The sequence below is a fragment of the Paroedura picta genome, chromosome 4 (genome assembly GCF_049243985.1).
Source record: "Paroedura picta isolate Pp20150507F chromosome 4, Ppicta_v3.0, whole genome shotgun sequence".
NCBI lineage: Eukaryota > Metazoa > Chordata > Lepidosauria > Squamata > Gekkonidae > Paroedura > Paroedura picta.
The window spans coordinates 103,127,245-103,144,562 of record NC_135372.1 but is presented as its reverse complement, the minus strand read 5'-3'; the positions used below and the strand labels follow the sequence as shown (position 1 = coordinate 103,144,562).

At 45.3% G+C, this 17,318-nt stretch overlaps 1 protein-coding gene across 1 annotated transcript in view; it reads right to left on the bottom strand.

Moving 5' to 3' along the window:
- LOC143836671 (complement receptor type 1-like) overlaps positions 1-17,318 on the bottom strand; it is a 101,091-nt gene that overhangs the window by 21,739 nt on the left and 62,034 nt on the right. The window contains exons 26-29 of the mRNA XM_077336218.1: positions 12,700-12,785; positions 9,578-9,775; positions 3,218-3,263; positions 2,187-2,751 (exon numbers count right to left, since the gene is read on the bottom strand). Coding sequence (XP_077192333.1) covers positions 2,187-2,751; positions 3,218-3,263; positions 9,578-9,775; positions 12,700-12,785 — 895 coding nt within the window. The remainder of the gene's footprint in view (positions 1-2,186; positions 2,752-3,217; positions 3,264-9,577; positions 9,776-12,699; positions 12,786-17,318) is intronic.

The window sequence follows — 17,318 nt, the reverse complement described above, 5'->3', positions numbered from 1 at the left end:
CTGCTTTTCAATGGATATTAGACTATGTGCTTATAATTAAAGGAATTTTTCCCCATACTAATACCAGTAGTACTTCTGCAGATGATCTTACTTTGAGAAAAGGCGTGTGAAAAAGAAGCTGGACTTTTAGAATATAAGTATCCCTGCTTAGGATTGCAGAAATTGTTACTGCACTGTTTTGAACATCTAAAAACAATTAAATAGTTATTTAACGGCCTCTGCTAGACCAGTGCTTACCCTATCTACTACACCTTTATACTACTTTTCCTTCAAGAAGCTTAGAACTGCATATATGGCTCTCTCTTCTTCTTGTAAGACAGGTTAGGTTCAATGTCACATAGCTCAAGGTCACCAACTGAACTTGGATTTCAAAACAGGTCTGTAAAGTAGCATTTCCTCTTGATAAGAATATAAGAGCAGCCCTGCTGGATCATACCAATGGTCTATCTAGTCCAGTATCCTGTCTCACAGAGTGACCAACCAATTCTTCTGGAGGGCCAACAACAGGGCATAGAGGCAGACCATTCCCTGATGTTGCCTCCTGGCTCTGGTATTCAAAGGTTTAGTGCCACTGAATGTGGAGGTTCCCCTTAGTCACTATGGGTAGTAGCTATTGATAGACTTAAAGTCTTCTAGATCCTAATCTGATCCAGCAGCAATGCAAACCTGTTTACCTATTTTGTGTTACTTCCCTATTCTTACTACAAGCAATTCTGAATGCAGTCATTAATATTTTTTTTCTTGCTTGAATATATGGAGTTAGGAAAGGGCCATATGGGCTACTTTCATGACCTGAGCCTCCATGGAAAGGGAGGCATCAAAGGTCACTCCCAAATTCCTGATAACTGGTACAGGAGTTAACTGCACACAGTCCAGGCAGGGAAGTTGTGCTTCCTAATCCTGCCCTCTTCTACCCAGCCACAGGACCTCCGTCATAGATGATTGAACACCCATGTGGAATCTCCCTTCAGGCAGCTTTTCAATGATGCTTAAATCTTTTCATATGATACCAAATATTCTTAATCAAAGAAAAGCACATGACTCATCTTTCTCTGAGTTGGATACGAAAGGAAAAGAGGTATTTTTGTTTCATCAATTGCTACTTCAATTGCAACCAAAATCTATAAGTTCCTATTTTTTTCATGCAATTTTCCGCTAATGCTCTGTGCCATAAATAAATTTTGCTCTATGGAGGCAACTAATAGGATGTACAAAGTTTTAGACAGTCATATACATTCACTGAAGTCTTGGTCTTTGAGTCTTCATTCTCTAGAGCCTTAATTATTTTTTTACACAAGGGAAAATTTCAGATGCTATAGAGATCCTGCAATAGGCAACCATTTAGAGCCCAGCATCACTGCATGTGCCCTCAGCATATGAAGTACAGCTAGAGGATACATAAATATTGTTATTGTCATGAGAACGAGAAACTATTGCTCACAGTTCCTTCTTCCTAGTGACCAGGATAGGCCAACAGTGAGGTATTTATAGCTGGTTTAAACTTTGCTGTGGTGGTAGCATGTGAAGTCCCTGAGATCTTAAGGAATGAGAAGTAGCTCATGTCAGCTTCAATAAACATATTTTCCCAGAAAGGAACTACATAGTTTTTGGCCAGGCAAATTCAGGTCTGTTTCACAAAAACTGGATAAGTATCTAGATGGCAGTTGATGGTATACAGCTGAGTCTGGGGCACTGAGAAATGCTGTGGATTTCATTCAGCAAAAGTCCCAGCATTTCAATGCATATAGCAGAAAGCACAAAAAGGGGTGAACTTATCAAACAAGTTTTAGTCCTGGGGAGTGTAAAAGGCTCAGTGCCTCCTGATTTTAAAAGTTTCCTCAGAAACAATGAGCTCCACAAATAAAGTTTTCCTGGGATCATTTCTGTAGATCTCCTTTACCATGCATATGTATACATTGTTTGAAAAGCTAAATGACTGTCTTATTACTTGGCACAAAATCCCTTTTACATCAAAAGAGGGGGTTAGGGTAAAGCAGGGGTGTCAAACCCATTTGTTATGAGGGCAGAATCTGACACAAATGTTTCCTTGCCCATTATGAGAACAGGTTATAGGAAGGGGGTGGGCAAAGGGTGGGAGGGCTCCTGTAGAGCAGGGTGGTATACCACAAGCAAGCTTCATGTGACTCTATGCAAGGGATTAATTTATTTACTAGGAATTTATTTACTAGCTGCAGGGTGCGTGTGGTGGCAGGTGACTGGGCGGGTGGGCATGGCTCCCGGGGCCGTGGCGTGTCACTGTGGGGGTCCCCCTCTGGTCGGCGAGACTCACCGTGGCACGTGTGCGCGGCAGGGCAACGGGTCATAGCGGGCAGTGATGGCTCGGCTTCGCGCGGCTGTGTGAGTGACTCTGCAGCGGTGCCCGGGTGGCGGCAGCCAGGTTGGGGCCAGCGAGGGCTGGGCAGGCCGCTGGTGGCGGAGTGGCTCGCCAGCAGTCTCGTGGTCTGTGCGTAGATGCAGAAGGCGAGGTCGGCAGCGTGCGGCAATGCGGCTCGGCTTGGGGCGACGGTGTAAGTGGCTCCGTGGTGGTCTCCGGATGGCGGTGGCCATTTTCGGGCTGGCCGGGCCGCTGGCGGCACAGCGGCTTGCTCGCGTTCTTGTAGTGTGGGCGTAGAGCACTCGGAGGCTGTTGGAGCGCGAGGGCTGTCTGCGGCGGCGAAGGCCGGGGAGAGGCGGCGAACGGCAAGGTTGGGGAGGGAAGGCGCGGCCGGCGGCGGGTGGGGGTGGAAAACTCTACGTTTTTATCCCAGACAGGGCCTGCCCTAACTCCCCAACAGCCCTTAGCCTTTTATTTAATCCGCTCCGCAGGAGCAGATTAAAGATTGGAAGATTTGTTACCTGCCACTCCCAGACAAGGTGGCTCACAGCGGATTACAGAATAAAAGCCCCACACTGCATGGTTGCCTGTGTACACTGTAAAAAGACAAGAAAACTCACCTCCGCCTGCAGCAAGAAAGCAGGTTGGACCACCTCCCTTTGGTCAAGCTCAAGGTGTTCTAGATAGGCTGGCTGCTATGGATGCCACTTTTCCTTCCCAAGGCAATGAGGGAGGGAGGCTTCCTGACAGCAAGAAAAGAGAGGGCTCTCTCCCTTCAGGCATGTGAGTGTCGCAGGTGAGCATGGAGGGTCAACCAGGTGAGCTGGGCCACCAGAGCTGAAGCTGCGGCCATAGCAGAGTGTGGTCAGCCTACTCCCTTACCTCCCCAGCTCACATTCTGGCGGCTCTTTCTCATCCTTACATGTGGCTGGAAGCAGCATGGAGGAGAATGGGGGTGGGGGTGGAAGATCCATGATTGGTCCTCAGTTGATAAATGCCCTCTCCTCATTGGAGGTGTGTCCCACACAACATCTCCTCTCTCTCTGCCTTTGCTTCCATTCCCCCCACCCCCCGGGTATTTTACCCACACTTTTAGACACACCCCCATCCATTTCCTTTCTGTTTCTTGACAGCTTTGACCACCTCACACTGCTAAGTGCACCTTTTTGTCTGTTAACCCCCACTAGCAGCTTCCTGCCTTCCCTCCCTTACAGCAGTTGCTTGTAGGCTGGTTAGGAGCCCTAGACAGGCTTCAGCTTTTGGGACTTATTTTGGCACCCCAGGGCAAAACAAGAGCGGTTTATTCTAAGGTCTTTTTCATCCAGTACAAAGAAGGAATGGGGGCCTTTTCACCCTCAAAATTTACTATTACCTCTTTATTTACTGCTATTGCTCTTAGGAGATTGATTCATGGTGTCTGAAATATAATAACTGCAACAAAAATATTCTACTACATAAAATACTCAACCAAAACTCTTTAAAAAAAAACTTTAACTTTTCATTTCATGTGCCTGGTAGTGAGAAGATAAAATCCTGGATCAGGTCTGGCTGATTTCACTATTGGGAAATAAAGGCACATCAAGATTTGAGTATACAGTGGATTTTGAACCTGGAGTTTCAGATATATAAGGCAAAAATGTGTCATTATGTCATTGAGCCAATGTGTCATTGCCAAGTACTGGCTAAAGGAGAGAACCAGCTAGGAAACTGCAGAAGCCTCTTGAACAGCCAATATTAAACATGTATCTTGGACTTCCTTTATAATTTCCAAGGTGAGTAACATAATTCTGCTCTTTTTTCCAGCCACATCTTAACTCATTTTGTCATAGCAACAATAGTATTAACACACGCACACCCTAGAAATCTGAGAACTTGTTTATGCTGCCACTTACCCAGGAAGTCTCCTGGGATCCTGCCATCTTGACTTAGATGGAGCCTGCTCAAATACATAGCAACACTGCAGTATACAAGGCTGTGTAGGTGATTTATCAAGTGCTTGGTTGGAGACAGCTGACCTATACCTCTTCCTGATCCATGACACCAAGCAAAGCTATAGCCTCTGTTTCTCTTCTGTTCTTCTCCCTTGCCTGTTTAATTAACCTATATGTATCCAATCTTTTATTATTATTATTTATTATTTATTTGATTTGTATGACCGCCGCTCTCGGAAACCGGCTCGCGGCGGTTCACAACATTTTAATACAAATACAATATATTAACCATTAAAATTCCCCATTAAAACCCCATTAAAACAATGACTAAGTCACAATGATGGCGATTAAAACTATTCCCGTACAGGCCCACTGGATGAGCAGAAGGGAACGGAGGATAATTGGGCATAGGATGGAACACTCTGGGGAACCAGGTCAGTTTAGTACTGGCCTCCCCCCTCCGGGGAGAGGGGTCCGATCTTAGCCCCGGGCCATCACCCGGCCTTAGACAAACGCCTGGCGGAAGAGCTCCGTTTTGCAGGCTCAGAGAGCTCCGACAGGGCCCGCAGCTCTTCAGGGAGCTCATTCCACCAGGTAGGGGCCAGGACCGAAAAGGCCCTGGCCCTTGTCGAGGCCAGGCGTGCCTCCCGGGGTCCTGGGATCATCAGCAGATTCTTACCCGCAGAGCGAAGTGCCCTGCGGGGGGCATAAGGAGATAGGCGGTCCCTCAAGTATGCAGGACCCAAGCCGCGTATAGTCTTAAAGGTTAGTACCAAAACCTTGAACCTGATCCGGAAACAAACTGGCAACCAGTGCAGCTGCTTCAGCAGAGGCTGAACATGGGACCTTATAAGAGCCTCTTGTGGCGCAGAGTGGTAAGGCAGCAGACATGCAGTCTGAAACTCTGCCCATGAGGCTGGGAGTTCAATCCCAGCAGCCGGCTCAAGGTTGACTCAGCCTTCCATCCTTCCGAGGTTGGTAAAATGAGTACCCAGTTTGCTGGGGGGTAAACGGTAATGACTGGGGAAGGGACTGGCAAACCACCCCGTATTGAGTCTGCCAAGAAAACGCTGGAGGGCGTCACTCCAAAGGTCAGATATGACCTGGTGCTTGCACAGGGGATACCTTTACCTTTATCCAATCTTTTCCCTGTGAAAGACACCCACAAAGACTGTAGCTAGCAGCATTTTAATTCTGTTCCAAAACCTGAGCGGGCAAGAGAGTACTAGTGAAGGAACAGCTGGAAGTGCAGCAACTGGAAGTGGAACAGGCTTCTTTGGAGGTGGTGGGTTCTCCATCTTTGGAAATTTTTAAACAGAGGCTAGATAGCCATGTGATGGAGAGGCTGATTCTGTGAAGGCAAAGGGGTGGCAGGTTACAGTAGATGAGTGATTGGGATATGAATGTTCTGCATAGTGCAGGGGGTTGGACTAGATCAGTGGTCCCCAACCTTTCTGAGGCTGGGGACCGGCAGGGCATTGGGCCGCGCCCGCGCGAATGTGCCATGCATGGCCGATTTCGGCCGCGCATGCGCGGCCCGGCCATGATTCCCTCTCCCCGCCCTCCCACAGTAAGAAGCTTCCCGGGCCGCAAGCTTGCAGCCTGGGAAGTTTTTTACTGCGGGGGGGGGCGGGGAGAGGGAGCCGCGGCCCGGTGGCCCGCAGGTTGGGGACCACTGGACTAGATGACTCATGAAATCCCTTCCAATTCTATTATTCTATGATTCTAACTGCAGCCTCTTGGTCAGACATGGGGTGCTAGAAGTATACAATTATGAGGAACAGCCGTTGGTTCTAGAGCAAGCATGATGTAATAATGGAAGATTAACTGTCCTTCATTAGAGCCCCATGCAGTTCCATGCATTATCCACACTGTGGTAGAAAGTACAATCAAGTCATAACTGGCTTGTGGCAGCTGTGGGTGTGCATTAGGCATAAGCCAAGCTAAAAGAAATACCAGAAAAATACCTTACAAGTATTTGGGAGGTATTATTTAAGCTGAATGCAGATGAGAGAATCTGATTAGGTGCAAAGTCGTGTCCGACCCATTGGGACCCCATGGACACCAGTATAGCTGAGTTACCAGTATAGTTACCAGTATAGCTGAGCCCAAATAAAGCCAAATCTTCCTGGGTATGCTGAAGATCAGCTGGGACAGTGGGAGTTGAAAGCTCTGCATCACTTTGGTTGGAGCTGGCTCTTCTTGCAGTTCATTTTTAACAGAACTGCAAGAGGAGCCAGCCCAGGATTGTCCAATTTGTGCCACATCGGCTGACTCCTCAAGGAGCTTGGTTTAAACTGAGCTGCAAGGGGAGATAGCCCACTGGCAGTCTTCAAGCAAAGGTTGGATACACACTTTTCTTAGATGCTTTAGGATGCTTAGGGCTGATCCTGCGTAGAGCAGGGGGTTGGACTAGATGGCCTGTATGGCCCCTTCCAACTCTATGATTCTATGTTTCTAGGATCAGCTCCCAGCTAGGTCTGCACGTAGCAGGGAGAGGCTCAAGAATAATATAATCTCTGTATCAGTATCCTTTATTTTATTCCATTTTCATGGACTTAGAAGAGAGTTGAAAGTCTCTATTTTTATTAGATAGAAGTGATGTGCTTTACATGATATATATATATATATATATATATATATATATATACACACACACACACACCAAATTTGCAGTGCAGCACTTCCTGCTAATCCACTAAAAACTACCCAAAATTTCAAGAAAATTGGATGAAGGGGTCAAATTTTACAGGTCTCGGAAATAGCTGCTCCTATTTTCCCTGCCATAATATTTGCAAAATCAAAAAAAAAAGCCTTCACCCCCAATAAGGGAGAGAGGGAAAGAAAACTGCAGCTCTCTGCAGCTTGTTTCTAAAGGTGATTGGCTGGAAATGCTCTGTGCTCCTCCCTTGGAAGGATATGACTGAAAGGGAGGAAAAAGAAAAGCTGGGTTTTTTGTAGCTTGCTTTTTGCTACCCAAAGGTGTATGAAAGTGGCTTACAATCACCTACCCTTCCTCTTCTCACAACAGACACCATGTGAGGAAGGTGAGGTTGACAGAGCTCTAAGAGAACTGTGACTAGCCCAGGGTCACCCAGCTGCCTATATGTGGAAGAGTGGAGAATCAAACCCAGATCTCCAGATTAGAAGCCACCATATTTAACCACTAGACCAAGCTAGCAGGGAAATCAATAGAATCAAAGAAAAAACATGAATGTATGCTTTCCACTCTAAACTCACCTGAAGAAATAGATTTCTCTACCTCTTAACTAGAAGACATGGCTACAAAGCAAATAATAGGGGGGAAAGTGATTTAAAAATTATATACTCATGATGAACAGAACCTTCCTGACCATCAGAGCAAACTATAGCAACCATATTTTTATGCCTTTAGAATCACCTGACATTAGGAAATACTGAAATATATTCAAGATTTTCTTATCAAACATAACTTTTTATTCTGATGCCGCCACATTAAACTATGTATCGTTTATAACTTATCATATTACACTATTCTAATCAGCATATTAATAGAAGTTAATAATACTATTTAATATTTTCTATGTCTGATGCCTTCCCTGTATAACACTGAAAACAAGCAACACTTTAATAATTTATTGAAGTACATCATTTCTTTATGACTATTTATATGATTTACAAAATATTATCATTGTCATTAAAAGAACTCCCTGCTGAGCAGAGCAATTTCACAAGGATGAGAGGCAAAAAAATCTAGCACGAGAATAAATACACATGGTGAAGAAGTACAGTGGAGCAACCTGCCAAACACAGATTAAGAGCTCAGTGAACTTATTGGGGGGGGGGGGTCCTTTTCACCGGCTAAACTGTCAGGCATCCCTAAACACCTAAGATCTACCAAGCATTTTCTCACCAGCATCTGAAAGAAACCAGACATTAAAGCATTCATACTTAGACCTGATGAACAAGTTCTGTGCATGCTAGATAGTTTTGCCACATGCTGCATATGCCGTGTAACACGGGGGTCATCAACAGTACCGGGCTGCTGGAAGCCGTGCCTGCCTCCCCCCCCCCCACAGCAAGAAGCTCACCAGGCCCGGCTAGCTTCTCACTGCGAGAGGGAGGGTAAGAGGCAGGCGTGGGTGCTGGCATGCCGGCGATGCAAATGCGCATGTGCACAGTTGCCGCGCATGCGGGTTGCGCCCCTGGTAGCGAAAACACGCATGCGCGAAAACTGTGCATGCATGTTTGTGTGTAGGTGCTACGTGTGCGCGGCGCTCGGGCCATTGGCTCTCCTCTCACCTTTGGAGGCGGTCCCTGACCTCAGAAAGATTGGGGACCGCTGGTGTAACAGATCTGCAGTGCAGGAACTGCAATTCAAACAGAGCAGATGTGTAATTTGTATTAATTAGCACGCAGAATCCATCCTGCTATTGGAGTGTTTAAATGGTCCAATCCTTTTGAACTTGGGAAACTCGCAAGGGGCCAAGTACTAGCTTTGGTGGGAACCCTGGACTGTATATAAATTTGGGTGGTGGCTGTTAAATTAGTTCTATGGTGTGATCTTAATAAGGAGCTGATGTTTTACTCTATAAGTGACTCCGTGCTTTATTGAACCCACTATTCAATACCACAAACCACACTTCTGCTATCACTTCTGTTTGCACAAGAGCTTACTGGAAATCATTGTTCTTGTGGAAGTTTTAGCAGAAGAGGAAGTGCACTCCATGCTATCAATTGCACATGGAGCTTGTTCATAGGATCCAAGCCTTGTACTTTAAGACAGTGGTCCCCAACCTGCGGGCCGCGAAAGCCATGGCGCCGGGCTGCGGCTCCCTCTCCCCGCCCCCCCCCGGCAGTAAAAAACTTCCCAGGCCGCAAGCTTGCAGCCCGGGAAGCTTCTTACTGCGGGAGGCGGGGAGAAGGAATCAGGGCCGGGCCGCGCCCGTGCGGGTGTGGCCCGATGTGCGGGTGCGGCCCGCGGGCGCAGCCCGATGCGTGGGCGTGGCCCGATGCCCTGCCAGTCCCCAGCCTCAGAAAGGTTGGGGACCACTGCTTTAAGACATGAGGATGCCTCGAACCGGCTGGCTGGGAATGGAACTGTAAGTAAATAAATAAAATAAATGCCTGCTTCAGCATGAATGCATTGTTTTTTTTAACAGCAAACACACAAGTGGGCTAGTGTGCTGTAGTAGCTAAAGTCTTGAATTAGGATCTGGTAGACCTGGGTATGAATCCCCAATATTGCCATGGAAGCTTGCTGGATTACTTGGGTCAGTTACATGCTTTCAGCCTAATGTATATAAATAAATATATATAAATAAATAGTTACCTTGACATTCAGGAACAGGGCCTTTCCAGATTCCCTTTGTTTTATCTTCAGTTGTGCAATGAACAGTAGCCTCTCCAATTAGTGAAGAGCCATTATTGCATGTGTAAGTTAGTGTTGAATTATAGGCAAAATTCTCAATACCTTCTCCTCCATCATGAGTGCCCCCAGTAATATTGGGAGGAGAAGAGCAAGTGATTGCTGAAAGACAGAAAAGTACGTCACCAAAATTAACACAAGTTTCTGCTGATTGGTAAACAATGTGCAACTATTTGACTATGATTTTCCTTCAATGATAGTGGTATGAAAATAGCTTGCTGGGGTATATTCACTATCCCTAGACATTATATCATGGGGTACAACATCTCAATCTGGCTTTGGTTAAAGATTTACATATACAATAACCAAATGCATTTTGGCTAACCTTCCTCAGTGGTAAAATTCCAACTGAGCACTGCATAAATTAAATATAATAAGTCATCATATATAGATTAGACTAAAACCTCATAAAGTGAACCTATAATGAAAGGGGAGGGGAGAAAAATAATGAATTGTACTTGTTTTTGTTTGTTTATTTATTGGACTTTCAGTCTGCCACTCCCAGGGCAGCTCATGGTGGGTAACAAAAATCAGATGAAACTCCAATAAAATCCCCATTAAAATCTAGCAAATCAACCCACAAGATTAGCAGTGAATAATAACCATTCCCGAACCCCAGCCCAGCAGCCTATCACCAGTCATAGGGAGGGAGTGGCAACTTGCCCGATGGGCTGGCATAGTCTATTGAGCTGGTCCAGCCTGAGGAGGGGGCCTCTGATCTCATATTGCTCTGGCCTCAACCAAAGACCTGGTAGAAGAGCTCCATCTTGCAGGTCCTGCAGAACTGTACCAGCTCCATCACGACCCTCAGCTTTTGAAATATATGAAACTGGAATATCTAAAGTAATTAAGTACAATATTTTATATCCCCATGGATCTAAAAACAAAACATAAATAAGCAACTACAAATGCACAAAATCCTCCTAAATTTTAAGTGAAATTGCGAGCCACCTACTGGACAGCCTTGGGATGTTGGCGACATCATGTGGAGGAGCCTGGATATACTACCAACATTCAGAGGCTGCCCAGCTACATTTTGCATATGCGGAAATGGCTTCAAAATTCTAATGCTTAGATAGACTATGACAAGGATCAGCATTACAATCCTTATCCTTGGTTCCTCTATATGTTTGTGAAACAGCCTGGGGGGTGGAACGTGTCCGGCTGTCCAAGTTGGAATAGGGCCAATCAGGGTGCAGCCAGCAAAGCCAGCTGCACCCTGATTGGCCCTGCCCCTGCAGCTCCCGCCCTCTGTCCCTGGACTCTAGCCTCTTTGCTCTCAGACACACCTCAGTGCCTGGAGCCAATAGCAGGTAAGGGGAGAGGGCCCTGGCCAAAGGGTCCTGGTGGAGGGCCTGCTAAGGATGGCCTCCCAGCATGCCAAGCAGGGCCTGCTAATGAGGGCCTCCTGGCCTGCCGACTGCCTGCTAAGGAATTCTGTCCTAGGCTTGCTAATGAGCTGGTCAGCCCCCGCCTGCCCCACTTAATCTGGCTGCGAGCTGCAGCCCAAAGCCACCTTAAACTGCCTGGCTGGGGGCCAGGGGAGGGGACCCTTTCAAGGACCATTCTTAGGAACGGGCTTTGAAGCTAGTAGTCTTAATAATTCTCAAGCATTTTATAAAGCTAGGAACACATCAAGGGAATCCTTGATGATACCTAAGATTTGGATTAACGACACATATAGGATAATCATCCCATTAACTTATGATGGCACTTATACTGCAGTGAGGAATATAAATAAAAAACATTGCCTGACATTCATAGATGTAGAGCGAAATATCTACTTACTTCTAAGACAGCTAAAAATGTAAACATTATATTGGTCAGGAATACACTTAATGAGCATACAACAGAAGATATTGAGGAAGGCTTTTAGCTAAAAGAAATAATTTCTACCTTTTAACTTATATTTATATTTAGACATTTGTCTCTATATTAGTACTTACATATGCAGTATCTTTACAATCTTATTTTTAAATTTTATTTTAACATCTTTAAATGTATAAGTAATTTCATATTTTGTATATTATCACTGCATATTCAGCTACTTTATCTGGCCTCAGCCTTGAAAGTATTGTAACCTGCCCATCCTCTTTTATGTATGCACTTGAATTAAAGCCCATTTTATGGCGAGATAAAATGGGCGCTAGGCAAGAGTGGGTGGGGAAGCATGGCCGGGAGAAGCGGGAGAGGGCTCGGCCATACCCCGGAGCACTTGGGGCTTCTCCCAGCCAATTCTGCGGCCGGAAGAAGCCGGAGAGGGTGCTATCGGAGGATGTGCGGGGCTTCTCCCGGCCACAGGAGCGGCCTCGCCGCGTCTACGATGCAGCGAGGCCACTCCTGCGGCCGGGAGAAGGCAGAAGCCCCACACCCCACCCCGGAGCATGGCTGGGCCTTCTCCCGGCCGCTCCAGCGGCCAGGAGAAGCAGGAGGAGGAGCAGGCTGGTCAGAGGACTCACCGCATCGGCTGGCAGTTCAGTCTATGCAATGATTCCCCGGCTGGGCGAAGCAGCCAATGGGGAGCCGCGGTTTGCGCGGCTCCCCATTGGCTGCTTGGCCCGGGATAGACACTCGGAGAGCCCAATCAGGAGCCGCTTCGCGACTCCTGATTGGGCCCTCCGAGTTTTTATCCCGGGCAGGGCCTGCCCTAACTCCTCCCAGACAGCCCTTACTCTATTATTTAGTATGCGGTGTACTGTGGCACACCGCAGAGCAGTTTAAAGATATGTAGGAAGATAGACCTAAGCTATCAGAAGAGGATTTGTTCCAGGGTCTGACATATGGGGACAGGGGAGTCATATCACCCTCGCAAAGACATGGTGGGTCATAACCCCCAGTTTGTGACATTTTTGTTTTACTAAATACAAATTAAAATAAATATGCTGAATCAGTTCATGGTATATGTAGGGTATTAGAAAATTTTCCAATTCAGTTTTCTCTCGAAACCACACATCACTGGCTCACGTGCCTCAAAAGTATTACAAATTCCAGGTTTCTGCTGTCTAAAACCATAGGGTGAAACTTACGTTGACAATCTGGAGGGTCCTTATTCCATCTGACAATACCACTCTTCAATGTACACTGGATAAAAGGTAATCCTATTAATCTGTACCTAAATAAAAGAGATTTCCATTTATCTTACTGCTCTGTAGTGCCTTTAATAGCTCATCTTTATCAAACATACATTTTTGATTATAAACAGAAGGAAATCTTAGCTTGGACAGTATTACTGATGATTTTTCCCATTAAAACTACAAGCACAAAAGAGGTTTTATCCACAGTAAGCCATTTTTGTGTATGATAAGATGAACAAGCTGATCTCATAAAGTCTGTGCGCATAACCAAATAGTAGGGGGAAAGTCACGTTCCATGGACAGAAATCATTCTGTAGAAACACTCTTTTGGATCCAGAACAGCATTTTTGCATCATTAATTCCAGTACATTTCTATTCCTCTCCAGTATAGGCTTTCTTGAGGAAGGCCTGCTAGCACCTGATGGACTGTACTTATCGAAGTTGGGGAAGAATGTGTTTGGCAGGAACCTGGGGAGATTCATCAGGAGGGCTTTAAACTGAAGCCACAAGGGGAAGGAGCCGTTCAACATACGGAGTGTAAGGAAGTAGATGATTGGGGGCAGCCCAACCAGCAAGGCCAGCTCATAGGGAACCAAAAGTCAAAGGATTCAGATGCCTTTATACTAACGCCCGAAGCATGGGCAATAAGAAGGAAGAGCTGGAACTTCTCATGCTGATGGAAAGGTATGATCTAGTAGGCACCACAGAAACTTGGTATAATGATTCTCATGACTGGAATGTAATAGTGGATGGATATGAACTGTTCAGAAAAAACAGAATAGATCGAAGAGGTGGAGGAGTGGCACTGTATGTGAGGAAAGGGCTTACCTGTCAGGAATTTCTAGTGAAGGAGTGTATATCTACAGTGGAAAAGCATCTGAGTGAAAATAAGCGAGAGGAAAACAAACAATGTGGTGGTTGGTGTCTGCTACCAATGAGAGGATGTGGATGCTGCACTTTGTGAGCAGCTTGAGAAAATATCAAAGTGTCAGGACCTTGTCATCATGGGTGACTTCAATTTCCCAGATGTGTGCTGGGAAACAAACTCTGTAAAGCATCCTCAGTCATGCAACTTTCTGACCTGCCTGGCTGACAATTTCATTTATCAAATGGTAGATGACTTAATACAGACCAACATGTTAAAGTTGGTGGATGAGGTGAAGGACGTGGGGATCCTAGGGGGAAGTGACCATGTCCTCATAGAATTCCTTTTGAGATGGGGAGGCAAGGAAGCTTGTAGCCAGACGCGGATGCTGGATTTTCGTAGGGCAAACTTTAATAAACTCAGAGGCATGATGAATGTCATACCATGGACGAGAATGCTGGAAGGGAAGGGAGCATGTGAAGGGTGGGCACTACGCAAACGAGAGCTATTGCATGAGCAATCAATGACTATCCCAGAAAGACTAAAACACTGCAGGAGCTCTAAGAAGCCTATTTGGATGAACAGAGAACTTCAAGAGGAACTAAGAAAAGGGAAATGGAGGGAAATGGAGGGAAGGACAGAGCTCTAAAGAAGAGTACCTATTAGGCACTGTAGATCAATCATCAGAAAGGCCAAAGCTGAGAGTGAGCTAAGATTGGCCAGGGAAGCCCACTGTAACAAGAAAAGATTTTTCAGTTATGTGAGGAGCAAATGTAAAGTAAAGGAGGCAATAGTCCCACTGTTGGGTGCGGATGGACAAACTCTAACGGAGGATGCAGAGAAAGCAGAAAGGCTCAGTGCCTATTTTACATCTGTTTTTTTCCCACAGGTCAAAGGGTTTAGGCACATCTAGAGATGGCAGTAGCCAAGAGATAGTGTCTGGGTGGCAGGCTGACATGGACAGAGAGGTTTGTTGAGAGGCATTTAGCTGTACTGGATGAGTTCACATACCCTGGGCCAGATGAAATGCACCCGAGAGTGCTCAAAGAATTTTCCAGAGAACTTGCACAACTCTTGTCCATCATTTTGGGACCTCTTTAAGGACTGGAGATTTCCCGGAGGACCGGAATAGAGCAAACGTTATTCCGATCTTCAAAAAAGGGAGCAAGGATGACCCGGGAAACTACAAACCTGTGAGTCTGACCTCTGTTGTTGGTAAGATAATGGAGCAGATATTAAAGGGAGTGATCTGCAAACATCTGGAGGACAATTTGGTGATCGAAGGAAGTCAGCATGGATTTGTCTCCAACAGGTCCTGTCAGACCAACCTGGTTTCCTTCTTTGACCAAGTAACAGGTTTACTGGATCGTGGAAATTCGGTTGATGTCGTTTACTTGGGTTTTAGTAAAACTTTTGCTAAGTTTCCCCATGATGTTCTGATGGATAAATTGAAGGACTGCAATCTGGATTTTCAGATAGTTAGGTGGATAGGGAGAGAGAACCGCACTCAAAGAGTAGTTGTCAATGGTGTTTCATCAGACTGGAGGGAGGTGAGTAGCGGGGTACCTCAGGGCTCTGTGCTCGGTCCGCTACTTCTTAACATATTTATTAATGATCTAGACTAGATGAGGGGGTGGAAGGACTACTCATCAAGTTTGCAGATGACACCCAATTGGGAGGACTGGCAAATACTCCAGAAGATAGAGACAGAGTTCAACGAGATCTGAACACAATGGAAAAATGGGCAAATGAGAACAAGATGCAATTGAATAAAGATAAGTGTAACGTTCTGCATCTGGGTCAGAAAAATGAAAAGCATGGCTACTGGATGGGGTATACGCTTCTAGGTGACACTGTGTGTGAACGAGACCTTGGGATACTTGTGGATTGTAAACTAAACATGAGCAGGCAGTGTGATGCAGCGGTAAAAAAGGAGAATGCCATTTTGGGCTGTATCAACAGGGGCATCACATCAAAATCACAAGATGTCATAGTCCCATTGTATACAGCACTAGTCAGACCACACCTGGAGTACTGTGTGCAGTTCTGGAGGCCTCACTTCAAGAAGGAGGTAGATAAAATTGAAAGGGTACAGAGGAGAGTGATGAGGATGATTTGGGGCCAAGGGACCAAGCCCTATGAAGATAGGTTAAGGGACTTGGGAATGTTCAGCCTGGAGAAAAGGAGGTTGAGAGGGGACGATAGTCCTCTTTAAGTATTTGAAAGGTTGTCATTTGGAGGAGGGCAGGATGCTGTTCCCATTGGCTGCAGAGGAAAGGACACGCAGTAATGGGTTTAAACTGCAAGTACAACGATATAGGCTAGATATCAGGAAAAAATTTCACAGTCAGAGTAGTTCAGCAGTGGAATAGGCTGCCTAAGGAGGTGGTGAGCTCCCCTTCACTGGCAGTCTTCAAGCAAAGGTTGGATACACACTTTCTTGGATGCTTTAGTATGCTTAGGGCTGATCCTGCATAGAGCTGGGGGTTGGACTAGATGGCCTGTATGGCCCCTTCCAACTCTATGATTCTATGATTCTATGTGTAGTTTGCAATGATTTAGACAAACGATTCCCTGCCTATTTGCTCATGAATCAAATTCAAGATAATCTATTACCTATAAAACCCTGAATGCTTTGAGACCAGGGCCCTTTCTGCATGCACGGCTTGATTCTTATTATCATTGAACTGAAACTGGTGTCTCTTTAATTTGCATCCTGTTCACATCCTGTTCCTGAGCTCTGCACATTTCATCTTTCTCCAATTTTGTCTCTGCTCATTGGTCAGTTTTAGGCAGGGAATTCCTTTTGAAATTGTAAGGAGAGTCCTAAAACTGCTTTGACTTCTGCGTAGCCATCTTAGTAGAAGGTTTTCCCTCTTCATCTTGTCTAAGCTTCAGTACTGCATAAGCATTCAATTTTTTATAACTTCCCCCCCCCCCCCCAAGTCTGGTGAGAACTGAGGTTCTTATGGATCCCTTCCACCCGCTCCTCTCAACATGTGTATCACATAGCAGGGTATGTGTGTATGTGTAGAAACACTTCCAAGGGCTGTTGCTAACCTTTTCTCTCCTTCCCTTCCCATCCTTTTTTAAAATTAAAAAAAACTCATAACAATTGGATTCCTGGTGTCTTTTTTTTAAACCATTCCAGCGAGGAATTGCATTGCATTAAAATAAAAACTCAGATAAACATTTATATGCTGTTTATCTTAATGCTTTAGACTCCAACCTAGGCTCAATCAGTACAATGTTAGTCCAAGGATCAGAAATTAATGAGTTCAAACCTATCTCTGCATGTTAACTTTTTTCCTCACAGAATTGGCCATGCCAATTTTACATTTTTTGTTTTGTTTTGAAAACATGGTACAGCCATTTAAAAAACATAAGCTTTTCAAAAGCAAAAACTGTAAAATGAATTTGTATACATAATTCTGTATTTTCCCCTTCAACTTCTTTGTGCAAGTGTTGACAAGGAAGGGCAGAAAACTAGATTAGTTAGGGATGCTAAATTAATTCCTCTTTACACAGCCTCTCTTTGAAATCCAACAATCAGTTTGTACTCTTTTTAGGGATTTGGCATACGTTTCTAAGTAATTTTATCAAACAGAAATGTGAAGAGAGGAAGAATAAGAAGAGTGGAGCTGCAAAATTTCATAGTTTCCCTGTGCATATGCTCAGTGGCAGTCAGTGTACTCCCTAACCTTTC